Consider the following 22494-nt stretch of genomic DNA (forward strand, 5'->3'; position numbering starts at 1 on the left):
CCATCCACCAAGCGGGGTACGCACCCTGTAGCTCATCAGCCCAGGGAAAGACGAAACGTAAAAATAATAATGATAATAAAAAAAAGTTTGCTTGGGCATACATTAGCATAACCTTTTCAATTTAAACAGGTTTAGCCCAAATTAATAGGCATTTTTCGTTTTTTATGTATTTTCGCTCTAAATGACGGTTTAAAATTTTAAACACATCTCACCCTGTTGTTCCGGAACCGGAAGTAAGGAACAAAGATGAAAGCAGTCTATTTTTATATACGCTGACCCTATTATTTGAGTGTAAGTTTGTGAAAATCGACTTAGCTGTTTCTGAGAAAATAAAGAGAGTTTCGTTTTTGAGTTTTCGATTACTATTTCCGGAACTGGGAACCGACATAGCTGAAATCGGCTCGTTTTGGCCAGCAACTAGCATAGCCTATAATTTGAAACAGTTTTGAACCAAATTTTGAAGGATTTTACGTTTTTTTATGCATTATTGCTCTATTATTTCCAAATAACATTCGTTTATTATTACTAAATTCCTCTGACATGCTTACTTAACTGAATAAACTATGACGCATACATGGAAGCGAACAAACCCTCGAAGTCATCAGGCTATCGAAATAAGTAGTCTCATCTAACATCTTCACTTTTAATCACAATGTCCGTCTCCAGCCCTTGCTCAATTGCTTCCAATTGTTGTTCGTGTTCTTTCTTATGTATCGCAAGATGCTCACTTTCTAGGAACACTTTACCGCAGATCGAACATTTGCTCAGCTTACCATAGACATGAATCCGTTTGTGAACATTAAGCTCACTATTTCTCGTATAGGATTTGCCACAAATATCGCATTCGAATGGTCTTTCCCCGGTATGGGTGCGCTTGTGGACGATGAGTTCGTGGGCTTCGAAGAATCCTCGGTCGCAAATGTCGCACTTGTGCGGTCGTTCAACGGTATGTACTCGTCTATGGTGCTGGAGGTGACCCTTTCTAAAAAATTCTCTACCACACTCGTCACATTTGTGCCGTCGCTCACCGGTGTGGCTGCGTATGTGCTGCGTCAGAGCACTACTCGAACTGTAAGCCTTCAGACATATTTCACACTTGTACGGACGTTCACCGGTGTGCGATCGAATGTGTTTCTTAAGATTGCTCGTAGTAATAAAACCTCTATCGCAAATGTCACATTTGTAGGGTCGATCCTCGACATGGATACGTTTGTGCTGATTGAGTAGTGAAACACCGGTGTAACCTTTACCACAAATCTCACAGATATGCGGCCGTTCACCGGTGTGCAAACGCATGTGCAAATTTAAATAACTTTGGGTCGTGAATCCTTTGTCACACACTTCGCATTTGTAAGCTCGGCCTTTAGCGTGACGACGCATGTGTCGAGCGTGATAACTACTTTGCGCTGTTTCAAGGCCGCAAATTTCACACTTGTAGGGACGTTTATCCGTGTGGATGCGCACGTGCTGCGCCAGATGGCTGGGTGTTTGAAATCCTTTGCCGCAAATGTCACATTTGTGATCTCGTTCACTAATGTGACTGCGCAGATGCATCGACAAACCACTTCCGGAGTAAAACTTTTTATCACAAAGTGTACATTCGTGAGTCTTCTCACCGGTGTGCATTTTCATATGCAATGCGCGGTAGCCTGCATCTTTGAATCCTTTGCCACAAACATCACAACGATACGGCTCTTCACCGGTGTGAACACGAGTATGTTTCGTTAGTTCTACTTTAGTACGAAATGCTCGGGAACAGTGTTCACACTTATGTGGTTTATTGTCGTTATGGATGAGCGTATGCCGAGCAAGACGTTTATCGTCATGAAATCCTTTGCCACAAGTGGTACATATATGCGATCTTTCTTTCAAGTGCATTGTGCTGTGCGAGGCCAGTTCCTTTTCCCTGCGAAAGCTTTTACCACATACGTCGCATTTATATGATGGCTCACTGTGAATGCTTACATGATACGCAAGACTGTTGTGATGTTTGAACTCCTTATTGCACACTTCGCATTTGAAAGGCTTTTCTGCGCTATGGATTCGTCCATGAACGACCAGGTCTCTTTTACGAAGATAAAATTTGCCACATATGTCACATTTATGTGTTCGCTCTGTATTGTGAATAGCCCGGTGATAGGCCAACGCTTCGCGCTGTGGGAATCTTTTGCCACAGGTTTTGCACTCGAAAGGCTTCTCGCCGGTGTGCCAACGCCGGTGACTGGTTAGGTGATTGCTAGTCAAAAAGCGTTTGCCACATATGTCACATTCATGTTTCCGTTCGCCAGTGTGGATGCGCATGTGGCCAGTAAGCAGATACAGTTTGCCGAATCTCTTATCACAAATGTCACACTTGTATGGACGGTCTTCGGATGGTTGAACTTCATTGTTCAGTGCAGTACTAGAAATACAAACAATACTAAAAACAGAGCTTTTCGATCATTTTTTTGAAACACAGCAAACCTATTGATGCATTCAGGTGTTGGTTTTACTTCTTCGGCTTGTCCCATAACGGAACCATCTGAGCAAACACTGGGCTCCTGCTTCACAACAGCTTCAAACGCTTGCGGTTGCATTTTATCATTCTCCTTTTTAGTCTGTACATTTAAGGCTTCTTCTGGATGCCGTTCCGAATCGCTTGACATTTTCAATGTTTACTCCTATACTCATTCGAACCTAATTAAAAAACAAAATCCAGAATAGAATTGATAAATCATTCACAAAACCTTCTATGTTTACTATGGTGAGAGGTACACTGTGCAAATGAATTAATCAGTTTTTAACTTGAGTTCATTTGTCATACACTCTTACCAATTGCTACTCAGGTTCGTACCATGTTTTTATATTCAAAAATAAAAAAATAGAATTTTTCCGTATCGGAAATTTCTCTATGTTAGCACTTTCTCTTTTATTTACGTTATATACGTTCCGGTTGAAAAAAGGAAACCTACTTATTTAGAGTATGTGAAAATCGGCCCCCTGTCACGACTTCAAAGTCAACTGATTGCAACTTGAATAAACAATTAGTAATGCAAATGTTTACGGTTTACCTTGTTTATTGCACGAAAATTAGATAATTTTGGGTCGATTCTCTCACAAAAACTTGTTTGTTTACCTACAATACAGTAGATAGTGTTTTGGGACATCAAGTGGAAGTAATTTCAACAATTTGAGAGTCGCGATGAGTATCTCGGTGTACTTTCAGATGGCTGGTGCTAGCATACCGGTGTCAGATGGCTGGTTAAAATGATTTTGTTTCATTGAATTAACAAGTATGGAAGAGTTCGTGTTTTGTTATGTATGAGAAAATTATTTTACCGACGACACGACCAGGCGCTCCGAAGAAAAATCGGCACTAAAATCACAGACTAACAGACATGACAGTATGAGTAAATTCTTATATAAAATAATTTTTCGTGATGCACTAGCTCCACCTATATTGTACTGCGCGAACTATTTACTATCTGTACACCCCTTGTGTTATGTAAAAGTTTTTTTACTAGTTGGTTTCCCCTCGTTTGTCAACACCGATCAGCTGCTTGCAGGGATGCCTGATTTCATCAAAATATTTGAAAATGAATCGTCACAATAAATTATTGGATTACGTTGATAATATATTTAACTTTTTCGCGATTAACCATTTCGACCGTCCCACGACAAAAGGGCTGTTTACTTTTTCTTTCATGATTTACCGAACTGATTTCATATATGACGTTTTACTCTTCGCAAAACATTCAAGGTAAAACTACAAGCTTTCGATTTATATTGGAAACTTTAGAGAATTTGCAATAATGGCTCCGTAATAATCAAAAGAGAAAGTAAACAAAGAGAGGCTCTCATTTACAGTTAGGCCCTTTTGTCGTGGGACTATCGATTTAATTGACTCAACGTTGTTCATCTAGACTATTTTTTATTGTTTTGGTAGTTTTCACCCGAAATTAAGTGGCGGCAGACCAAGTAAATATTGTAACAAAACGGGTTCGATTTTGTATTGCGTTGGAGGATGAGAAGTAGGCACAATTATGTATATAGTTTTGGCAATATGTATTAAATCTGTATCCTGCATGAAATTCGCGTGGACGTATACAAATCAATACATTACAGGTAATTCTGTATGTATGGCAACTCTGTTGGTAAATGAAAAAAATGAACACAGTCTAGATGACAGACAGGATGTTTTTGATAGGGTAACGTGGCGCCATCATGACACATGTGAGTACTGTCCCAAATAAAGGAATATTCGAAATGATCGTTAAAATAATTGAAGAATCTAATTTGAGTGTCCTGTCTGTTAGTCTGTGCTAAAATTGTCTGTTAACGATTTACCGTCAGTTACCACAAATATAGTGACCCCTAGATAATGATAAAAATAATCTTCTCAAGTAACACTGTTCAAGTTATTATGAACTTTTGTTACCAAGGATCCCAAAATAAATAAACAATTTAAAGGAAGAGGTATTTCCAGAGAGCTACAAAAGATTTTGGGTTCGATTGAAGCTGGATATAATCTAAAAGATGTCTGTAAATTCAAATTTCGAGTGTGGCCTCTGATGATCGGAAAAGTGCTGTTGAAAACGATTTCTTCGTTGAGTCGGACGGAAATGCATACATTTTTGATTTTGAAGAAAACAAAACATTTATTAAAAGTATGTTCATAACATCTGGATAGCATATTGAATTTTGAATGCATCTGAATTATGTTGGACAAATCGAAAATTTTATGTCAGACAGATTGAGACTCAGCGGAACGGTTTCTTACAAAGCTCAAAGTATTCAAGCAAAACAAAATTCCATCGTAACTTTAACCAACTTTTAATTGGATATTCCATTACACTCAATACTTTGGTTTTATAAGATTACTTTACCGTTGATGTAGATTCCACTTTTTATCTCAGCTCAGCTTTCTTTCGTTCCGCGCGATTGGATAGCGTCAATATAACCTAGAAATTAAGATTCTATTGTAGCAAAAGCGGCTCGTTGGCAAACTCTATTAATGGTTTGGGAATGTTTAGCACAGACTAACAGACATGACAGTATGAGTAAATTCTTATAAAAATAATTTTTCGTGATGCACTAGTTTCACCTATATTGTACTGCGCGAGCTATTTACTATCGGTACACCCCTTGTGTTATGTGAATGTTTTTTACTAGTTGGTTTCCCCTCGTTTGTCAACACCGATCAGCTGCTTGCAGGGATGCCTGATTTCATCATATTTGAAAATGAATCATCACAATAAATTATTGGATTACGTTGATAATATATTGAACTTTTTTAGCGATGTTGGAAGGTAACTGTTTATTTTTCTTAACTTTGCTCATCTAGATTATTTTTTATTGTGCTGGTAATTTTCATCCCAAAATAAAGGGGCGGTAGACCCGAAGCAAGTAAATATTGTAACAAAACGGGTTCATGGATGCCGTTCCGAATCGCTTGACATTTTCAATGTTTACTCCTATACTCATTCGAACCTAATTAGAAAACAAAATCCAGAATAAAATTGATAAATCATTCACAAAACCTTCTATGTTTACTATGGTGAGAAGTACACTGTGCAAATGAATTAATCAGTTATTAATTTGAGTTCATTTGTCATACACTCTCACCAATTGCTACTCAGTTTCGTACCATGTTTTTATATTCAAAAATAAAAAAATAGAATTTTTCCGTATCGGAAATTTCTCTATGTTAGCACTTTCTCTTTTATTTACGTTATATACGTTCCGGTTGAAGAAAGGAAACCTACTTATTTAGAGTATGTGAAAATCGGCCCCCTGTCACGACTTCAAAGTCAACTGATTGCAACTTGAATAAACAATTAGTAATGCAAATGTTTACGGTTTACCTTGTTTATTGCACGAAAATTAGATAATTTTGGGTCGATTCTCTCACAAAAACTTGTTTGTTTACCTACAATACAGTAGATAGTGTTTTGGGACATCAAGTGGAAGTAATTTCAACAATTTGAGAGTCGCGATGAGTATCTCGGTGTACTTTCAGATGGCTGGTGCTAGCATACCGGTGTCAGATGGCTGGTTAAAATGATTTTGTTTCATTGAATTAACAAGTATGGAAGAGTTCGTGTTTTGTTATGTATAATAAAATTATTTTACCGACGACACGACCAGGCGCTCCGAAGAAAAATCGGCACTAAAATTGTCTGTTAACGATTTACCGTCAGTTACCACAAATATAGTGACCCCTAGATAATGATAAAAATAATCTTCTCAAGTAACACTGTTCAAGTTATTATGAACTTTTGTTACCAAGGATCCCAAAATAAATAAACAATTTAAAGGAAGAGGTATTTCCAGAGAGCTACAAAAGAATTTGGGTTCGATTGAAGCTGGATATAATCTAAAAGATGTCTGTAAATTCAAATTTCGAGTGTGGCCTCTGATGATCGCAAAAGTGCTGTTGAAAACGATTTCTTCGTTGAGTCGGACGGGAATGCATACATTTTTGATTTTGAAGAAAACAAAATATTTATTAAAAGTATGTTCATAACATCTGGATAGCATATTGAATTTTGAATGCATCTGAATTATGTTGGACAAATCGAAAATTTTATGTCAGACAGATTGAGACTCAGCGGAACGGTTTCTTACAAAGCTCAAAGTATTCAAGCAAAACAAAATTCCATCGTAACTTTAACCAACTTTTAATTGGATATTCCATTACACTCAATACTTTGGTTTTATAAGATTACTTTACCGTTGATGTAGATTCCACTTTTTATCTCAGCTCAGCTTTCTTTCGTTCCGCGCGATTGGATAGCGTCAATATAACCTAGAAATTAAGATTCTATTGTAGCAAAAGCGGCTCGTTGGCAAACTCTATTAATGGTTTGGGAATGTTTAGCACAGACTAACAGACATGACAGTATGAGTAAATTCTTATAAAAATAATTTTTCGTGATGCACTAGTTTCACCTATATTGTACTGCGCGAGCTATTTACTATCGGTACACCCCTTGTGTTATGTGAATGTTTTTTACTAGTTGGTTTCCCCTCGTTTGTCAACACCGATCAGCTGCTTGCAGGGATGCCTGATTTCATCATATTTGAAAATGAATCATCACAATAAATTATTGGATTACGTTGATAATATATTGAACTTTTTTAGCGATGTTGGAAGGTAACTGTTTATTTTTCTTAACTTTGCTCATCTAGATTATTTTTTATTGTGCTGGTAATTTTCATCCCTAAATAAAGGGGCGGTAGACCCGAAGCAAGTAAATATTGTAACAAAACGGGTTCAATTTTGTATTGCGTTGGAGGATGAGAAGTAGCACAATTATGTATATAGTTTTGGCAATATGTATTAAATCTGTATCCTGCATGAAATTCGCATGGACGTATACGAATCAATACATTACAGGTAATTCTGTATAAATGGCAACTAAATGAAAAAAATAAACACAGTCTAGATGACAGACATGATGTTTTTGATAGGGTAAAGTGGCGACATCATGACATATGCGTGTACTGTCCCAACTAAAGGAATATTTGAAATGACCGTTAAAATGATTGAAGAATCTAATTTGAGTGTCCTGTCTGTTAGTCTGTGTGTTTAGGGTGAGTGGCCGCTAACGTTTTCCATATGAACCGATTAAGATAAGTGCCCGCATTTTGTGAGTAGTACCAATTCAATTTGAATAACAATCCCACTAAATCTGGATTGATGGAAATTGGGCTAAGAAAAAGCTTAAAATAATTCACTGATTTGCCCCTACCGTACAACTACAACAATTGTTTTGTGACTCAAATTCATTTTCATTGCACGATTTTCTCCGAAACTTCGTTTGTGGATCCCAATTCAGTCAAAATGAGTAACCCTAGTCTACGGTACCTTTAATCGAGTACTGGTTGTCCTGAGTCCTGTCCGTGTTGTTAGAGATAGCTCATTTTGGGTGCACATTCTTTCAAATATTTCATTTTCGATGAGTTAATATACGTTTCTAATATGTTTTTAAAAAAATAAAAATAAACAAAGTGGTAAAATACGCGACTGGTCTATCGATTCCGAGTTGGTTTTGTTTATCTTCATAAACATATCTTTGAAAAACAGTATCCAAGGTTTCTGATATTCGAAATCAATCATTTATCAAATCGAGTTGCCAGTTCTAATAAATGTTCAAGCAAATTCGTTTTGACGTTACGAGTTACTGAGGAGTAGTCAGATTTGCGATACAGTTTTAATAGATGAGTGGCAGGTCGTGTCGTACGATTTTACTGTGGTATGTGAACACTAACCTATGACCCAAACTGCTGTTTTTGTAGTTTTGGCGTGAAAGAAGAAATTTTTAAATTTTTTTGAATGATTTCGAAAAAAATCGAGGGTTAATTTCAATTCAATTTGAACTGCTTCAAGCACTGATAAGCCGAAGGCAAAACGCGAAGGAATCGAAACGAAACTTTTTGGGCAAACCAAAAACCCCTAAATGTTTAAATTCTGCGATATTTCCAGATGAAGACCATTAATCGGTCGTCACTCGTTTTCGCCCGAAACGTCAGATAAAATATGGCACAACAGTGGAAAATCCTTAAAGTGTCACATAAATTGTGTGAACTTTGCGTCTGCTTAGCGGTTCAAATTGAACTATTAGAACAAATTCAGCAGTTAGAAGTTCTATATAGAAGATCTATAATAGAACAGAAACTGGAACAATCGTATCCCCAGCAAGCCGTTCTAGTTTTATTTATTCGACCAGTTCTTCTGTCAAATTTAAAAGTGGTCTACGATGCCGTTCTATTTTTTGTATATTTGAAACACGAGTAAAACACTGCTGGGGCTGCCAGTTTTTCTTGTTATAAAATCCAGATTTAAATTTTGTAACTGACATAAATTATGCATCTAGAACTAGAACACTCCTGAACATGCCCTTAGGGGGAGATAGTGGTTCAATTTGAACTGCTTTAAATACTGATGAGACTTCAGTAGCCTTGAGTACTTTTTTAAGCATTCACAGAAAGTTGTGTCATTCTTTTGCCGGTCGTGTCTCGCATATTCGTCTTATTGACAGGTGATACGCTATTAGGCTTTCTGACAGCTCACTTACAACCACAAATGCAAACGAGATTGGTTTGTTTTCGACGTTAATATGTTCCGTGAACTTGACGTAGTGCCCCTCCATATGAATTGCTTACAATTAATGTTGTTGTTTTGTGACCGTTCCATGCCGGTGATAGTCGCCTGATGCTACGTGTGAATCGCTTTTACATATTGTTTTGTTTTCATCAGGAAACGTATTGGCCTTCCATTTTTCACTAGTGCCGCCGTTCATTTTTCATCGGGCATAGAAACCTCAATACGTAGAATGCTTCCTTCTATTCATCGGGTTTTGTCTCGCGTGGGTAATGTACGTTGATGATACTGCAATTGAAGAAATAGCCTTTAATCTTCAATATAAACATCCTGTTGTTGATTGTTTGGCATTCGATCACGTACTGGCACATCACGCCGAGCTCCATGAAAACCAATTCCAACTACACTATTACTCCTACTCTGTACTTCGATCGAGTCGGAATACTTCGATCGAATTTGATAACTTGCATTCTGTAATCGCCATTATTTGAAGCGAATCTCACACTGCGAACGATGCACCAAACCTCGAAGTTCACAAACGATTGTTTGTGTCAGCGTAACTTGATGACGAATTTTTACCCACAGGAAATTGCTCAAAAGAGCTTCGAAAGGGAGAATAGTCTTCGAGGATATTTCGCTGCTGAATTTCCACTAAGTTTTAGTTCAACACTGAAGTGATTCGTGAAAGATTTAATTATTATATTTTCATCAATAACAAAATCTCTTCTGAATAAATTCGCAACAAGGAAACAATGACCTTGATATTCTCAGTGCACGTAGAGTGATCAATATGAACAACAATATTTTTCCACATGCCAAGTAGTGATTATAGAAACGAAAGGCTGTTTTAAATCCAGCTATTTGATTACACTACACTATTTAGATTACAAAAGCTATTTAGCTTGAATTTGATTCATAGAAGTAACAGTAGTGCACACAATAGGTGCAGCGTTTTAATTGGCGTAGCAATATCACAGACTAACAGACAGGACACTCAAATTAGATTCTTCAATCATTTTAACGGTCATTTCGAATATTCCTTTATTTGGGACAGTACTCACATGTGTCACGATGGCGCCACGTTACCCTATCAAAAACATCCTGTCTGTCATCTAGACTGTGTTTATTTTTTTCATTTACCAACAGAGTTGCCATTCATACAGAATTACCTGTAATGTATTGATTTGTATACGTCCATGCGAATTTCATGCAGGATACAGATTTAATACATATTGCCAAAACTATATACATAATTGTGCCTACTTCTCATCATCCAACGCAATACAAAATCGAACCCGTTTTGTTACAATATTTACTTGCTTCTAGTCTTCCGCCACTTAATTTCGGGTGAAAACTACTAACACAATAAAAAATAGTCTAGATGAACAACGTTGAGTCAAATAAATGGTTACCTTCCAACATCGCGAAAAAAGTTAAATATATTATCAACGTAATCAAATAATTTATTGTGACGATTCATTTTCAAATATTCTGATGAAATCAGGCATCCCTGCAAGCAGCTGATCGGTGTTGACAAACGAGGGGAAACCAACTAGTAAAACAACTTTTACATAACACAAGGGGTGTACAGATAGTAAATAGTTCGCGCAGTACAATATAGGTGGAACTAGTGCATCACGAAAAATTATTTTTATAAGAATTTACTCGTACTGTCATGTCTGTTAGTCTGTGGCAATATCCTGTGCTCCTGTTACTTCTGCGTATGATATTCAAGATGAATTGGGTGATATTTTTAAACAATCGCGTAACATACTTTGTGATTGATTGCATATGTTTTTGCAAAGAGTAAAGCACCCCTATTCTGTACGTCGATCGATTCGAAATATTCCGATCGAATGTGCAATTTCCATTCTGCATTCCGTCCGAGTTTTGTATGAACTCGAATATAATTCGTTCGAGTTGTTCAATTTTCGAACATTATACCACAGACTAACAGACAGGACACTCAAATTAGATTCTTCAATCATTTTAACGGTCATTTCGAATATTCCTTTATTTGGGACAGCACTCACATGTGTCATGATGGCGCCACGTTACCCTATCAAAAACATCCTGTCTGTCATCTATACTGTGTTTATTTTTTTCATTTACCGACAGAGTTGCCATTCATGCAGAATTACCTGTAATGTATTGATTTGTATACGTCCATGCGAATTTCATGCAGGATACAAATTTAATACATATTGCCAAAACTATATACAGAATTATGCCTACTTCTTATCCTCCAACGCAATACAAAATCGAACCCGTTTTGTTACAATATTTACTTGCTTCTGGTCTGCCGCCACTTAATTTCGGATGAAAACTAACAACACAATAAAAAATAGTCTAGATGAACAACGCTGAGTCAAATAAATGGTTACCTTCCAACATCGCGAAAAAGTTAAATATATGATCAACGTAATCCAAAAATTTATTGTGACGATTCATTTTCAAAAATTTTGATGAAATCAGGCATCCCTGCAAGCAGCTGATCGGTGTTGACAAACGAGGGGAAACCAACTAGTAAAAAAACTTGTACGTAACATAAGGGGTGTACCGATAGTAAATAGTTCGCGCAGTACAATATAGGTGGAACTAGTGCATCACGAAAAATTATTTTTATAAGAATTTACTCATACTGTCATGTCTGTTAGTCTGTGATTATACCATGTTCACATTAGTGCTGATATCACTTGATATACCGACATGATATGCATATTATGTCGAAGTGTTCACATATGATCAAAATGATATCGTTTGACAATCAAGTTGTCATATTGAGTGTTCCCCTTAGGAGTAAGATCAATAATATTGCTTTTCTCTCCTACAATTCAATCAATAATTGAAGTTTCGCATTTATCGGTCTCCGAACGTCAATATTCGTTGATTAAATCTAAATTATGATGATTGTTTATTGTCACTCTCAAAGTGACGTTCATGAATAGGTGCGTTCAACTAAGACAAGACCTGACAACTGGCTTCTTATTCTTCCTTCCGAATCATCCTTCTCGTCATTTTCGCCCTGTGGAATAAATACCAACGTATCGGCTACAGTGTAGCCATATTTACAGATTTTTTAAATAACTTTATGATAAGAAAAAAATATTTATTAAATTCTAATTTTTAGACTTGGTTTTTTATTTGAAATAAACATGAAAGATGTTTTTTATTATATATTAATGCTTAAAAACAATTAATTGAGCTTTGATGAGAAAACACGAATTATCTCATGTTGAACGTAAAATCGAACCCATTGTTGACGTATTACCGGATCTTTTGGAAACCGGAAAAAGTCTAGTTTGGATAGAAATGCTTAGTGCGACCACAGTGTGGAACACAACAGTTCATTCTTATCGTAATACTATTATTAAAATTGAATCAATAATTGAAGTCTTGCACGTCTGTTCGGTTTTAGAATCGTTCTAATTTGTTTATAAAAGTGTGACTGTTTCGTATGAATAATATAAACAATATAGAACGTGTAAATAGTGTTGACAGCTTTGATGGTTGGTGTGCGAAATTTCAAGTGTTCCCGAACCAGAGTCGATCGAATCATACAAGTCAAACGGAATAAAAATGCAACATTCGAACTCGAACGAAAGAGTAGATTCGTTCTATACATATATTTCGCGGGTACGAGAAAGGCAAACACCCGTCCTGAGTTTTCCTTTTTAAAGTTTAAATTCTGAAATGGTGCCCAATAGTAAAGTTGGACGCATTTGCGTCAAAATGCATTAGATATCAGCAGACCCTGTCAGCTTAGAGTTAAATCAGTCTTCAGCTTAGCAACGCCATCGCACGGCATCACATTCAACATATCATATCAATTGTATGCTCTATACTTCTATGTACGAGATTCGATGCGGATTCGCCAGAGGGCGCCATGCTCGCAAAAAAGGGTGTTGTTAATGATTTGTTCGGGAAATGTGAGAGCTGGATATCTTGTTAATATGATGTCTTTGATATCAGCTAACATTGAAGCGCAAGGGATAAAGTCTTCAAAACATCAACAAATTTGAGTCGAAATTCAGAATGAATACGTTTATTTGAAGCCTCGATACGTTCAACTTAGAAAGTATTTAAGTAGAGTAACATAAACAGCCCAGTTAGAAACAATCGTTTCTTTTTTCAAACTAATCAAAGACCTGCCAAAGTTGAACAGCCGCAAGCAGTAAATTTGTTTTGTAGCCAACATTTTTATTTTCATTCAGATGAGATGTCGTCACGCTACTTACATACACTCTAATTCTACTGAATCAATTCGTCTCATCGTTATGATCTACGCATACTATAAATCCAGTATATTCAATATCATTCATTACGAACTTCTACTTGCGCATCGACTGACGATATTGTTTCCGAAATCATTTGCTCCGAATGCTTTCTCCTGTGTTGTACCAACAATCCTTTGCTAATGAAACTTTTTTCGCAATACTCACACTCGAACGGTTTCTCGCCAGTGTGAACGCGTTGGTGTACGATTAGTACACTTTTTGTGATACATCCTTTGCCACAAACTGCACACTGGTACGGACGTTCGCCCGTGTGCAAAAGTGCATGCGTTCGAAGATACGATTGATGCTTAAAACGTTTACCGCAGATTTCACAGCCGAACGGTGTTTCGCCGGAATGCACCGGAGCGTGATTCGCAAGTGAAGTTTTGTCTACGAATGTTTTCGAGCAAAAATCACATTTGAACGGTCTCTCAGCACTGTGACTTAGAAGCATGTGGCGTTTCAAACGAGGCAAATCCAGATAAGCTTTGTCGCAGATATTACATTTGTGTGCTTTTTCGTCGGTATGCATGCGCCGATGGATTATAACATCCGTATTTCGGAAAAATTGCTTGCCACATATGTCGCACTTGTGCGATCGTTCGCTATTATGAGTCGCGATGTGCCTTTCTAGGCTACTGTTATAAAGGAACTGCCTACCACATACATCACATTTATATGGCCTTTCGCCAGTATGATGGCGCATATGACAATTGAGATTGTAGCGTTTAATAAATTCCTTACCACAAACATCACATTTGTAGGCTCGCTCTCCAGTATGTGTGTTCATATGATCTTTCAAATTGTTTGCATACGGATATTGTTTGCCACAAATTGTACATTTGTATAAATCCTCGTTATGAACTCGTTTATGTTCCGATAGGTTCTTGCTGTTGGTAAACTTTTTGTCACAGACGTCACATTGCCATTGGTAGGCATGTTCGCCGCTATGCGTTCCAACGTGATACGCAAGACTGGAAGAATGAACAAAGCCTCTTCCGCAAACATGGCATTTGAGATTTTTTTCACCAACGTGAATTCTCATATGTGCTGCAAGACTAGCACTACGAACCAATTCTTTGCCACAGATATCACATTTAACCGATTTCTCTTTACTGTGAACCTCACTATGGGTCGCCAAGTCTTTCTCTCGCCGGAAGGCTCTACCGCACACATCGCATATGTGTGACTTTTCGCTATTGTGAATTCCCATATGATTTCTCAGGTTACTTTCACGAGAGAACCCGTTACCGCATACGTCGCATTTGTAGGGCTTTTCTCCTGTGTGAGAGGTTATATGTTTTGCAAGAGCCCCTTTCGACGAAAATCCTGTCTCACAAAACGTACATTTGTGTCGAGGTTTACGATAATGCTTCTTGATGTGAATAGCAAACAGATGGCTATCGATAAATTGTTTTCCACAAATATTACATCGACAGTCAAGACTAGACTCACCGATTGGTGGATTAGTTTGGTCCGGGCAGGTAACAGTATTTATCAACTTTGTGGAGCTGGAATGTTGTAAGCATTAGCGGAAATATTAATCAAAACAACACACCCACAAACCTGCTACTAACTCTAAGCTCTGGACAGTCCTGCTCGACCTTAACGCTAACCATTTGAGGTTGAAGAGTTGTATGTTTTTTGATTTCATTGCAAGAAGCGATTGTTTCTTTCCAAGCCGCAAATATACTTTTACACTCTTCTTGCATCTTTAGACGCTTGAAGTATCAAGCGTTTTGTAGTAGGATTATAATTTTGTTTAATTTTTTGAATACCTTAAATTTTCCGAGACTAATCTAGAGGAATAGTAAGCTCCAAACAGTTTTTCTTGAATATTTTTCAAGTAAATGTAGGTAGAGCTGTTTTTGGGAAACTGCATTCTGGCAAAGACATCATATTAACAAGATATCCAGCTCTCACATTTCTCGAACAAATCATTGGCAACATCCTTTTTTGCGAGCATGTCGCCCTCAGGTGAGTCCGCATCGAATCTCATACATATAAGTATGGAAGAGAAATGTCAAATTCGTGCGCGCCAAAATAGCAGCACTGCGCACCCATACAATTGACATGATATGTTGAATGTGATGCCGTGCGATGGCGTTGCTGAACTGAAAATTGATTTCGCTCCAAGCTGACAGGGTCTGATTCTGGGCACAATATGTTTCACTTTCCTTCATGACGTTTGATCTACACTCTTAAGTCAAAGTGACTCGATGGCAGAGATGCCATTTATACAGATTTATCTGTATTATACAGATTTCTGCATGCTCATACAGATTTAATACAGAGTACAGATTTTATACAGATTTCCTCAATTTAATACAGATTTATACAGTCTCACAAACAGTAAGAAGCTATCTTTTAGTATTTGATTCCAGTGTCAAGATAAAAGTCTATCAATCAATGGACAAATCACAAATTAATATGGAAATCTGCTGTGAAATCCATTTATTTTATAATTTGAAACCAAATTGAACTGATATTCAAGGAAGTGATGGCATCATGAAACTTTACTGTCAAACTGAGAATTGTATGACCTGACTTGAATTGGGTGTTGAAATTCCATGTCAAATTATGAAGTGAACAATTTCAAACTAGATAAATACATGGAATTACAATTCAATTGTTGTGGATTTAAACAAAAAAAAATAAAACTATGAAATTTCGTCGTTGAATATTCTTGTGAGCGCGGCAATGACTGATTGAATCTACCATCCTACAACCACAATCTATTGGAATAACATCTTTTAGCATCATTTTGTTGTAAGAATTTCATTTTATTAGTGAATACAGATTAATACAGATTTTTTATACAAAGCAATACAGATTTTCTATGAAAATATCTGGCATCTCTGCTCGATGGCAAAGTATCATACACGGCAAAATTAAAGTACCCATTTATGTGGATTACTCGACCCATTTCCGACCAAATTGGGAAAACTGGGTGTAAAATAATCCTTTGTAACATTCAAATATTAAACTTTATTTATTTCCGGATTGCTTAGAAATAGCGAAATGAAATAGAGCTAATATTTACATATGTCAAACCTTTAATAATATTAGATGCACATGTACATGCTAAAAGTCACAAAATTATTGAGATTAAGGTAGCGCTTCGCCGTGGTCAAGTCGAAGCGAGACAACTCACTGCTTCCTCTTGCTTTGTCGCCGAAATTTCACTCTAAATTGCAAATTTCTCCAATACTAACCCGATTCACGAAAAATCAAAAACATACGATTGTAGGTAAATGATTTTACTATGCATTTGGCGAAAAATATTAGTTAGAAAGCTTTTCTTTCGCGAGATTTCGTGCGAGTTTTGTTAAACCTTTTGTTCTCTTTTTTCCATTTCTCGCTATAAACAACTCGCATTTGTAGGGATGTGCTACGTTTTCAACAAAGCGTCAAAGCTACACTCAGAAAAATATTATGGTAACAGTTACTATACAGAGGGCCAACCTGACCATGCGAGTATGGTGGTTTTCAGTCGACTATTAAATCAGATGATTTCAACAATAGTCAAGTTCATGTTTACTATAAATGATATCGGCTCTAGAATAGTAATATTGAACAGTATATTGTATGAAAAACTAATACGATTGAGATGGTTAAGCTAACCATGACCGAATCTTTATTTACATTGTAGTTTTCGCTATAACCAGAGCCATGGTATTTTTGACATTTCACTTCTAGTTATTTCGAAACTAAAGGCAGTGGTTGATTCAACAATGCTGAAGATCAGCAAACCATGAGCTAATGTTAAAAAGTTTTATGAATTTGAATTCTAGAACAAGAACAACAAAATAGTTTCATTGAATTCTATTTTATTTTTGCATCAAATCAAATAATGATGTGCCTGGTGAAATATTGATTATCAACGTAGACACGGAGCAGCATTGCTTGGTTGCAACTGTTGATCCCAGGCTCTGTTCGGTGAAGTTTTTCCTGAACCAGGAATGGGCAGCATGGAAGAAATTAATAGCCAAGTCCAGATGCAAACCTCAATCACAGACTAACAGACAGGACACTCAAATTAGATTCTGCAATCATTTTAACGGTCATTTCGAATATTCCTTTATTTGGGACAGTACTCACATGTGTCATGATGGCGCCACGTTACCCTATCAAAAACATCCTATCTGTCATCTAGACTGTGTTCATTTTTTTCATTTATCAACAGAGTTGCCATTCATACAGAATTACCTGTAATGTATTGATTTGTATACGTCCATGCGAATTTCATGCAGGATACAGATTTAATGCATATTGCCAAAACTATATACATAATTGTGCCTACTTCTCATCGTCCAACGCAATACAAAATCAAACCCGTTTGGTTACAATATTTACTTGCTTCTTGTCTGCCGCCACTTAATTTCGGGTGAAAATTACCAACACAATAAAAAATAATCTAGATGAGCAACGTTGAGAAAAATAAATGGTTACTTTCTAACATCGCGCTAAAGTTAAATATATTATCAACGTAATCCAATAATTTATTGTGACTATTCATTTTCAAATATTTTGATGAAATCAGGCATCCCTGCAAGCAGCTGATCGGTGTTGACAAACGAGGGGAAACCAACTAGTAAAAAAACTTTTACATAACACAAGGGGTGTACAGATAGTAAATAGTTCGCGCAGTACAATATAGGTGGAACTAGTGCATCACGAAAAAATATTTTTATAAGAATTTACTCATACTGTCATGTCTGTTAGTCTGTGCCTCAATGCCCACCTGCCATATATAGTTATTTTTTCCGTCGGATTCGAGCGATTTGAATCCGGGAATCGGATGATGTTCATCGTTTTCATCAATCGCTTGATGTTGTTTCTACAGCGACCGATAACGAATAATAAAAATTATACAGGACGTCGATTTCACTAGAAAACAGCCGTTACCGGAAAAATAGTTGAAAAATTTAATTTCAACGACGGAAACTAGTAAGGCTACAAAATTTACTCACCTGCAAGACCTTTCAAATTGCACAATATAAATCATAATATACTTTTTTTTTTTCAAATCTATCACTGAAGTGTTACGAAATTGTCTGCTGTATTGTAACTTTATGTGACAATAACAAAGTACACCCGTTTATTGACAATTTGTATAGTCAGCACAAATGAAAAACATAGTCGGTTAAAAAAAAACACTATACGATAATGTGCTTACTACATAAATTCTGTTGATATGGACTACATGAATAGTGTTTTCAAACTTCATAATTTCTTTTGAACCATGTATCTATTTATGGTAACATTATTATACTGTGGACATATTTACATGGTAGCAATCACTATTTAGCTCCTCATATATACCAAGGCTCGAGAGCAATTTCACCTTACTAGAAATTGTGATTTTAACTATTTGTTCTTATATTTGAGATGACTACCATTGTCAGGATGACCATGCCAGAAAAGTCATAAATACAAATATTTTAGTCAAGTCGTAGTCTTTGTTGTCTAGTAATTTATACAATACAGATGGTGAATAGTCGTATATCATGATTGTTGCTACTATTTAAGCGTATAGTTGAAATGACAATGGAAAACAGGCTACAGTTACTATGGCATTTTGCTCAGTGTAGTAGCGATGAAAATCATTACTGATTTCTGGTTCTACTGAAACATGAATAGAAATTATTTTACAAAGTAGTAACACTTACTTACATTTTCTACTCATCTTTATTCAACGTTTACACAGAGAGAACGGACAACGAAAACGAAAGAAAGATTGTTATCGTCTACCGCATGTGGCATTTTTCACACCCCAATGCATGCGTTGACATTGTGTGCGTGCGAAAGAATAAGGAAAAACTCATTTATTTTTAAAACTCGCACGAAATCTTTCGATAAAAACGTTTATCAGGCACAGTTTCTATACGAATCGATAGAAAAATTAATTATCTAGAATCGTATGTTCTTGGAATTTCCGTTTTCTTTACCGTTTTCTCACAATTATGGGTAAAGTGCGTGAAACCCCGCGATAGACAGCGAACTCCCGTGACCACGGCGAAGCGCTACCTTAACTTCTTTTGGAGAAAATTAGTGAACTCCTGAACCAATAACCAAACATAATGAATCGTCATCTATATAATAATGTTAGAACTCACTCAAACTGTAACTATCAGCCTAGTCCTGAGGTGTTGTTATTTGCTGTATCTAGCTAACGTCTCTATGTACCTCGATTTATGGCCGCTCTTCGCCAGCCACTCACGACCCGGATACTTCGTAAATCCCCCTCTACTTGATCGATCCACCTTGCTCACCATCCATTCACTTGTCCCACCCTACTTTTCACTTATGTCGTTTTCGTTTTTAAACTGCACTGCACCGGTGCAGTGCTACACCATGGCATGAATAAACGAACAAAAATGATGAAAACATGAACAGTAACCCTTGACTACAATAAACGATTCCATTGCACAGAGCTACACAGAACTTTTGATGAGTGCTATACCAGTGGTATCGGTGCAGAAAAAATGTAGCACTGGTGTAGTGCAATTGATAAAAACGAACGGTTTCAGTGCAGCTTTCGCTACGCAACGATTTTTTTTTTTGTTAAAATAGTGACAAAAGAAAATCTGATTTGATATAGAAAATATTGCTGCTTGAAACTACAAAACATGATAATAAGTTTTACTCAGTGTGTAAGTTTGTATCAAACGACATTTTGATAAAAGCAACAAATATTTTTCTTGTGCGTTCCTGTCAATTTCTTGACAAACAATTTCACAGTGAATTCAATTTGAAAAATTTGTTATAATTGAACGAACTTTAGATAAAACTAAGAATTGTTGCGCTTTAAATTCATAAACTTTTTAGTTGAAATAAATTACCTCAAATTTAGCTATTTCAACTAACGCTTTTGTTTGTTGACATCATACATTTTTGTTGGTTTTTAAAAATAAAATGATTTCTTTCAAACTAATTTACAAGGTTATATTTTATACTACTTTTATTTTGATTTATATTGGTTTTAAAAATTTCTGGAAAACAATTATTTTTAATTTTGAAATTTTCTAAGACATTTGATCGTTTCGTTATTCCCTTCGCTACACGATCGAATTATTCACATACCGCCGTAAAGCCCTGTTTTTTTATTTTTATAGCATCCAAACGATTCGGTGCTCCATCAGTCCGACCAAAACAGAGAACCTGCATCAAATATTGTTTGTAAAGAAAATTTGTTGTTATGCAAATTTTTAAAATATACTTAATCATCAATACTTACACTTGAATTGTTGGAAACCCTCTAGGAAATGAAAATAGCAGATCAAATTTTGCTTATGAAACACGTACAAATTTCTTCTGCGGGAGACAAAAATGCTGGTTCATTTAAACAGTAAACTTAGTTGTATCATTACACAAATAATATCATAGATAAATTGTACCAAGTTTTTTCTTGATATTAAGGTATAGCAGGATTGAGTCAACGAGGACATTGCCGATAGCATTAATTCAACTTTGGTTGACATGTAAAAAATAGTCAGTTTGTTTCAACAATAAACTCAGCCGGAACAAATATATTTTTGGTTTGATTGGACCAAAATTTTTATTCAAATCAAACAGAGATCATTGTTTTTGTTGAAGGGAGAAATAGGTTTGTAACAATCATATTCTAGCTTGAAATGAATATAAATCAAATTTAAAAAACTACTAACTTTTTTGTTATTTCAAACATGTTCAATTTCTCTGCGTGCGTAATTGTAGATTTTTGAATTTTATTTATGTTCATTTCAAGCTGGAATATGATTGTTTTGAATCAATATCTCTCATCAACATCAACAATTATCTCTGTTTTGTTTGAATTAAAATTTAGGTCAAAAATATATTTGTTCTCGCTGATTTAATTCTTGAAATAAACTAACTATTTATTACATGTCAACAAAAGTTGAGTTGATACTATCGACAATGTCTATGTTGATTCTATCCGGATATATCTTTATATTAAGAAAAAAGTTGGTTCAGTTTATTATTACAGATAACTGTAATTTGTGTATTGTTACAACTAAGTTAAAAATAAGCCGTATAATTTTTATTTCTTATAAACCAGAACATTTTTATTTTCTCTGGCGGATAAAGTTTCTACGCGTTGTATAAATAAAGTTGTATCTGCTTCTTTCAATTCGTAGTTGTTTTTCAATGTATGTATAGGTAATCAAGGATATTTTTTAAAATGGCATAATAGTGCGTAACTCATTTTCTTTACAAAAAATATTTGATGCATGATCTCTGTCTCGACCAAAACGATAGAGCGCTGAATCGTTAAATACTATGAAAATTAATATACCAGAATTCAATTGTGATATGTGAATAATTCGATAAATAGTTATAAAAGGGTTAAACCGACGACACGACCTGCCACTCGTCTACCGAAACTGTATCGCAAATTTAACTACCCCTCAGTAACAGGAAATGTCAAAACGAAATCGGTTGGAAAACTATTGAAACTGGCAACAGAAGTCGATGAATTATTGATTTTGAATAACAATTACCATAACCTTGGTTACTGCATATTAAAGACCTAAAAAATGTAAACAAAACGAACTGCCTTGAATGGAAGATCCTTATTTAGCAGTAAGTTGAAAGTTCTCCAGCATCATCACATGCCAGAGCGATGATTCGATGGGACTGTAGAGGCTTTTGTTGAGGCTGGCTGGAACTCGAACATACAAAAAATGGCTATTAAGAACAGCAGAATCAGGTTTCCATATTTCCTCATCTTTTGTATTGAGTACTTTTAATGCGTTGTCGGTATCACATATGGTTTAAATATCCGTCGAAGCTTGTTAAATAGTTTAACGTAACTAGACTTAGATCTTTGACGACTATCTGATACGTAAATGAGTTTTTAAAAGGTGGTGAAGTTTGCAGTCATAAAATCCGTCAGAGCGAAACTTCACAGTCAAACTGGTATATCAGCTTCATTCAACCAGCAAATCAAAGACACTTAAAAATTTGAACTTTACTTTTTATTCCAGTTCAGAATTTTTATATGAAAGCACGAATACACTTATATACAGAATGCTTATATGTTCCTTTCTAATGACTTTCTTAAATAAATCTTTTCCATTTGTTAGCCAAATCTTTATATATTCGCTGCTACGGATTTTTCTCCACGTT

The 22494-nt window shown here is 35.9% G+C and overlaps 2 protein-coding genes across 3 annotated transcripts; both read right to left on the reverse strand.

Moving 5' to 3' along the window:
- Positions 1 to 520: 520 nt before the first annotated feature.
- LOC131427632 (zinc finger protein 808-like) lies at positions 521 to 2744 on the reverse strand. The gene is made up of 2 exons (XM_058591009.1): positions 2464 to 2744; positions 521 to 2401 (listed from the first exon to the last, which is right to left on the reverse strand). The coding sequence occupies exons 1-2, from the start codon at positions 2643 to 2645 to the stop codon at positions 625 to 627; spliced, it is 1959 nt and encodes a 652-aa protein (XP_058446992.1). The 5' UTR covers positions 2646 to 2744; the 3' UTR covers positions 521 to 624.
- Positions 2745 to 13114: 10370 nt separating this feature from the next.
- On the reverse strand, positions 13115 to 15238 carry LOC131427633 (zinc finger protein OZF-like). 2 transcript variants are annotated; one of them, XM_058591012.1, is made up of 3 exons: positions 15141 to 15238; positions 14929 to 15083; positions 13115 to 14873 (listed from the first exon to the last, which is right to left on the reverse strand). In XM_058591012.1, exons 2-3 carry the CDS (start codon positions 15072 to 15074, stop codon positions 13400 to 13402), a joined length of 1620 nt encoding a protein of 539 aa, XP_058446995.1. In that variant the 5' UTR covers positions 15075 to 15083; positions 15141 to 15238; the 3' UTR covers positions 13115 to 13399. The 2 variants fall into 2 exon arrangements, with proteins under 2 accessions (XP_058446995.1, XP_058446994.1); XM_058591011.1 differs by having other exon boundaries at positions 14929 to 15238.
- Between the last annotated feature and the right edge of the window lie 7256 nt (positions 15239 to 22494).

This window comes from Malaya genurostris, chromosome 2, assembly GCF_030247185.1.
Source record: "Malaya genurostris strain Urasoe2022 chromosome 2, Malgen_1.1, whole genome shotgun sequence".
Taxonomy (NCBI): Eukaryota; Metazoa; Arthropoda; class Insecta; order Diptera; family Culicidae; genus Malaya; species Malaya genurostris.

Bases quoted from the DNA above. Each gene is read 5' to 3' on its own strand.
- LOC131427632 (XM_058591009.1), bottom strand. From the start codon at position 2,645: ATGTCAAGCGATTCGGAACGGCATCCAGAAGAAGCCTTAAATGTACAG. The intron at 2,402-2,463 runs GTTTGCTGTGTT...TTGTATTTCTAG, and splicing joins ACACCTGAATGCATCAATAG to TACTGCACTGAACAATGAAG.
- LOC131427633 (XM_058591012.1), bottom strand. From the start codon at position 15,074: ATGCAAGAAGAGTGTAAAAGTATATTTGCGGCTTGGAAAGAAACAATC. The intron at 14,874-14,928 runs GTTTGTGGGTGT...ACAACATTCCAG, and splicing joins GAGCTTAGAGTTAGTAGCAG to CTCCACAAAGTTGATAAATA.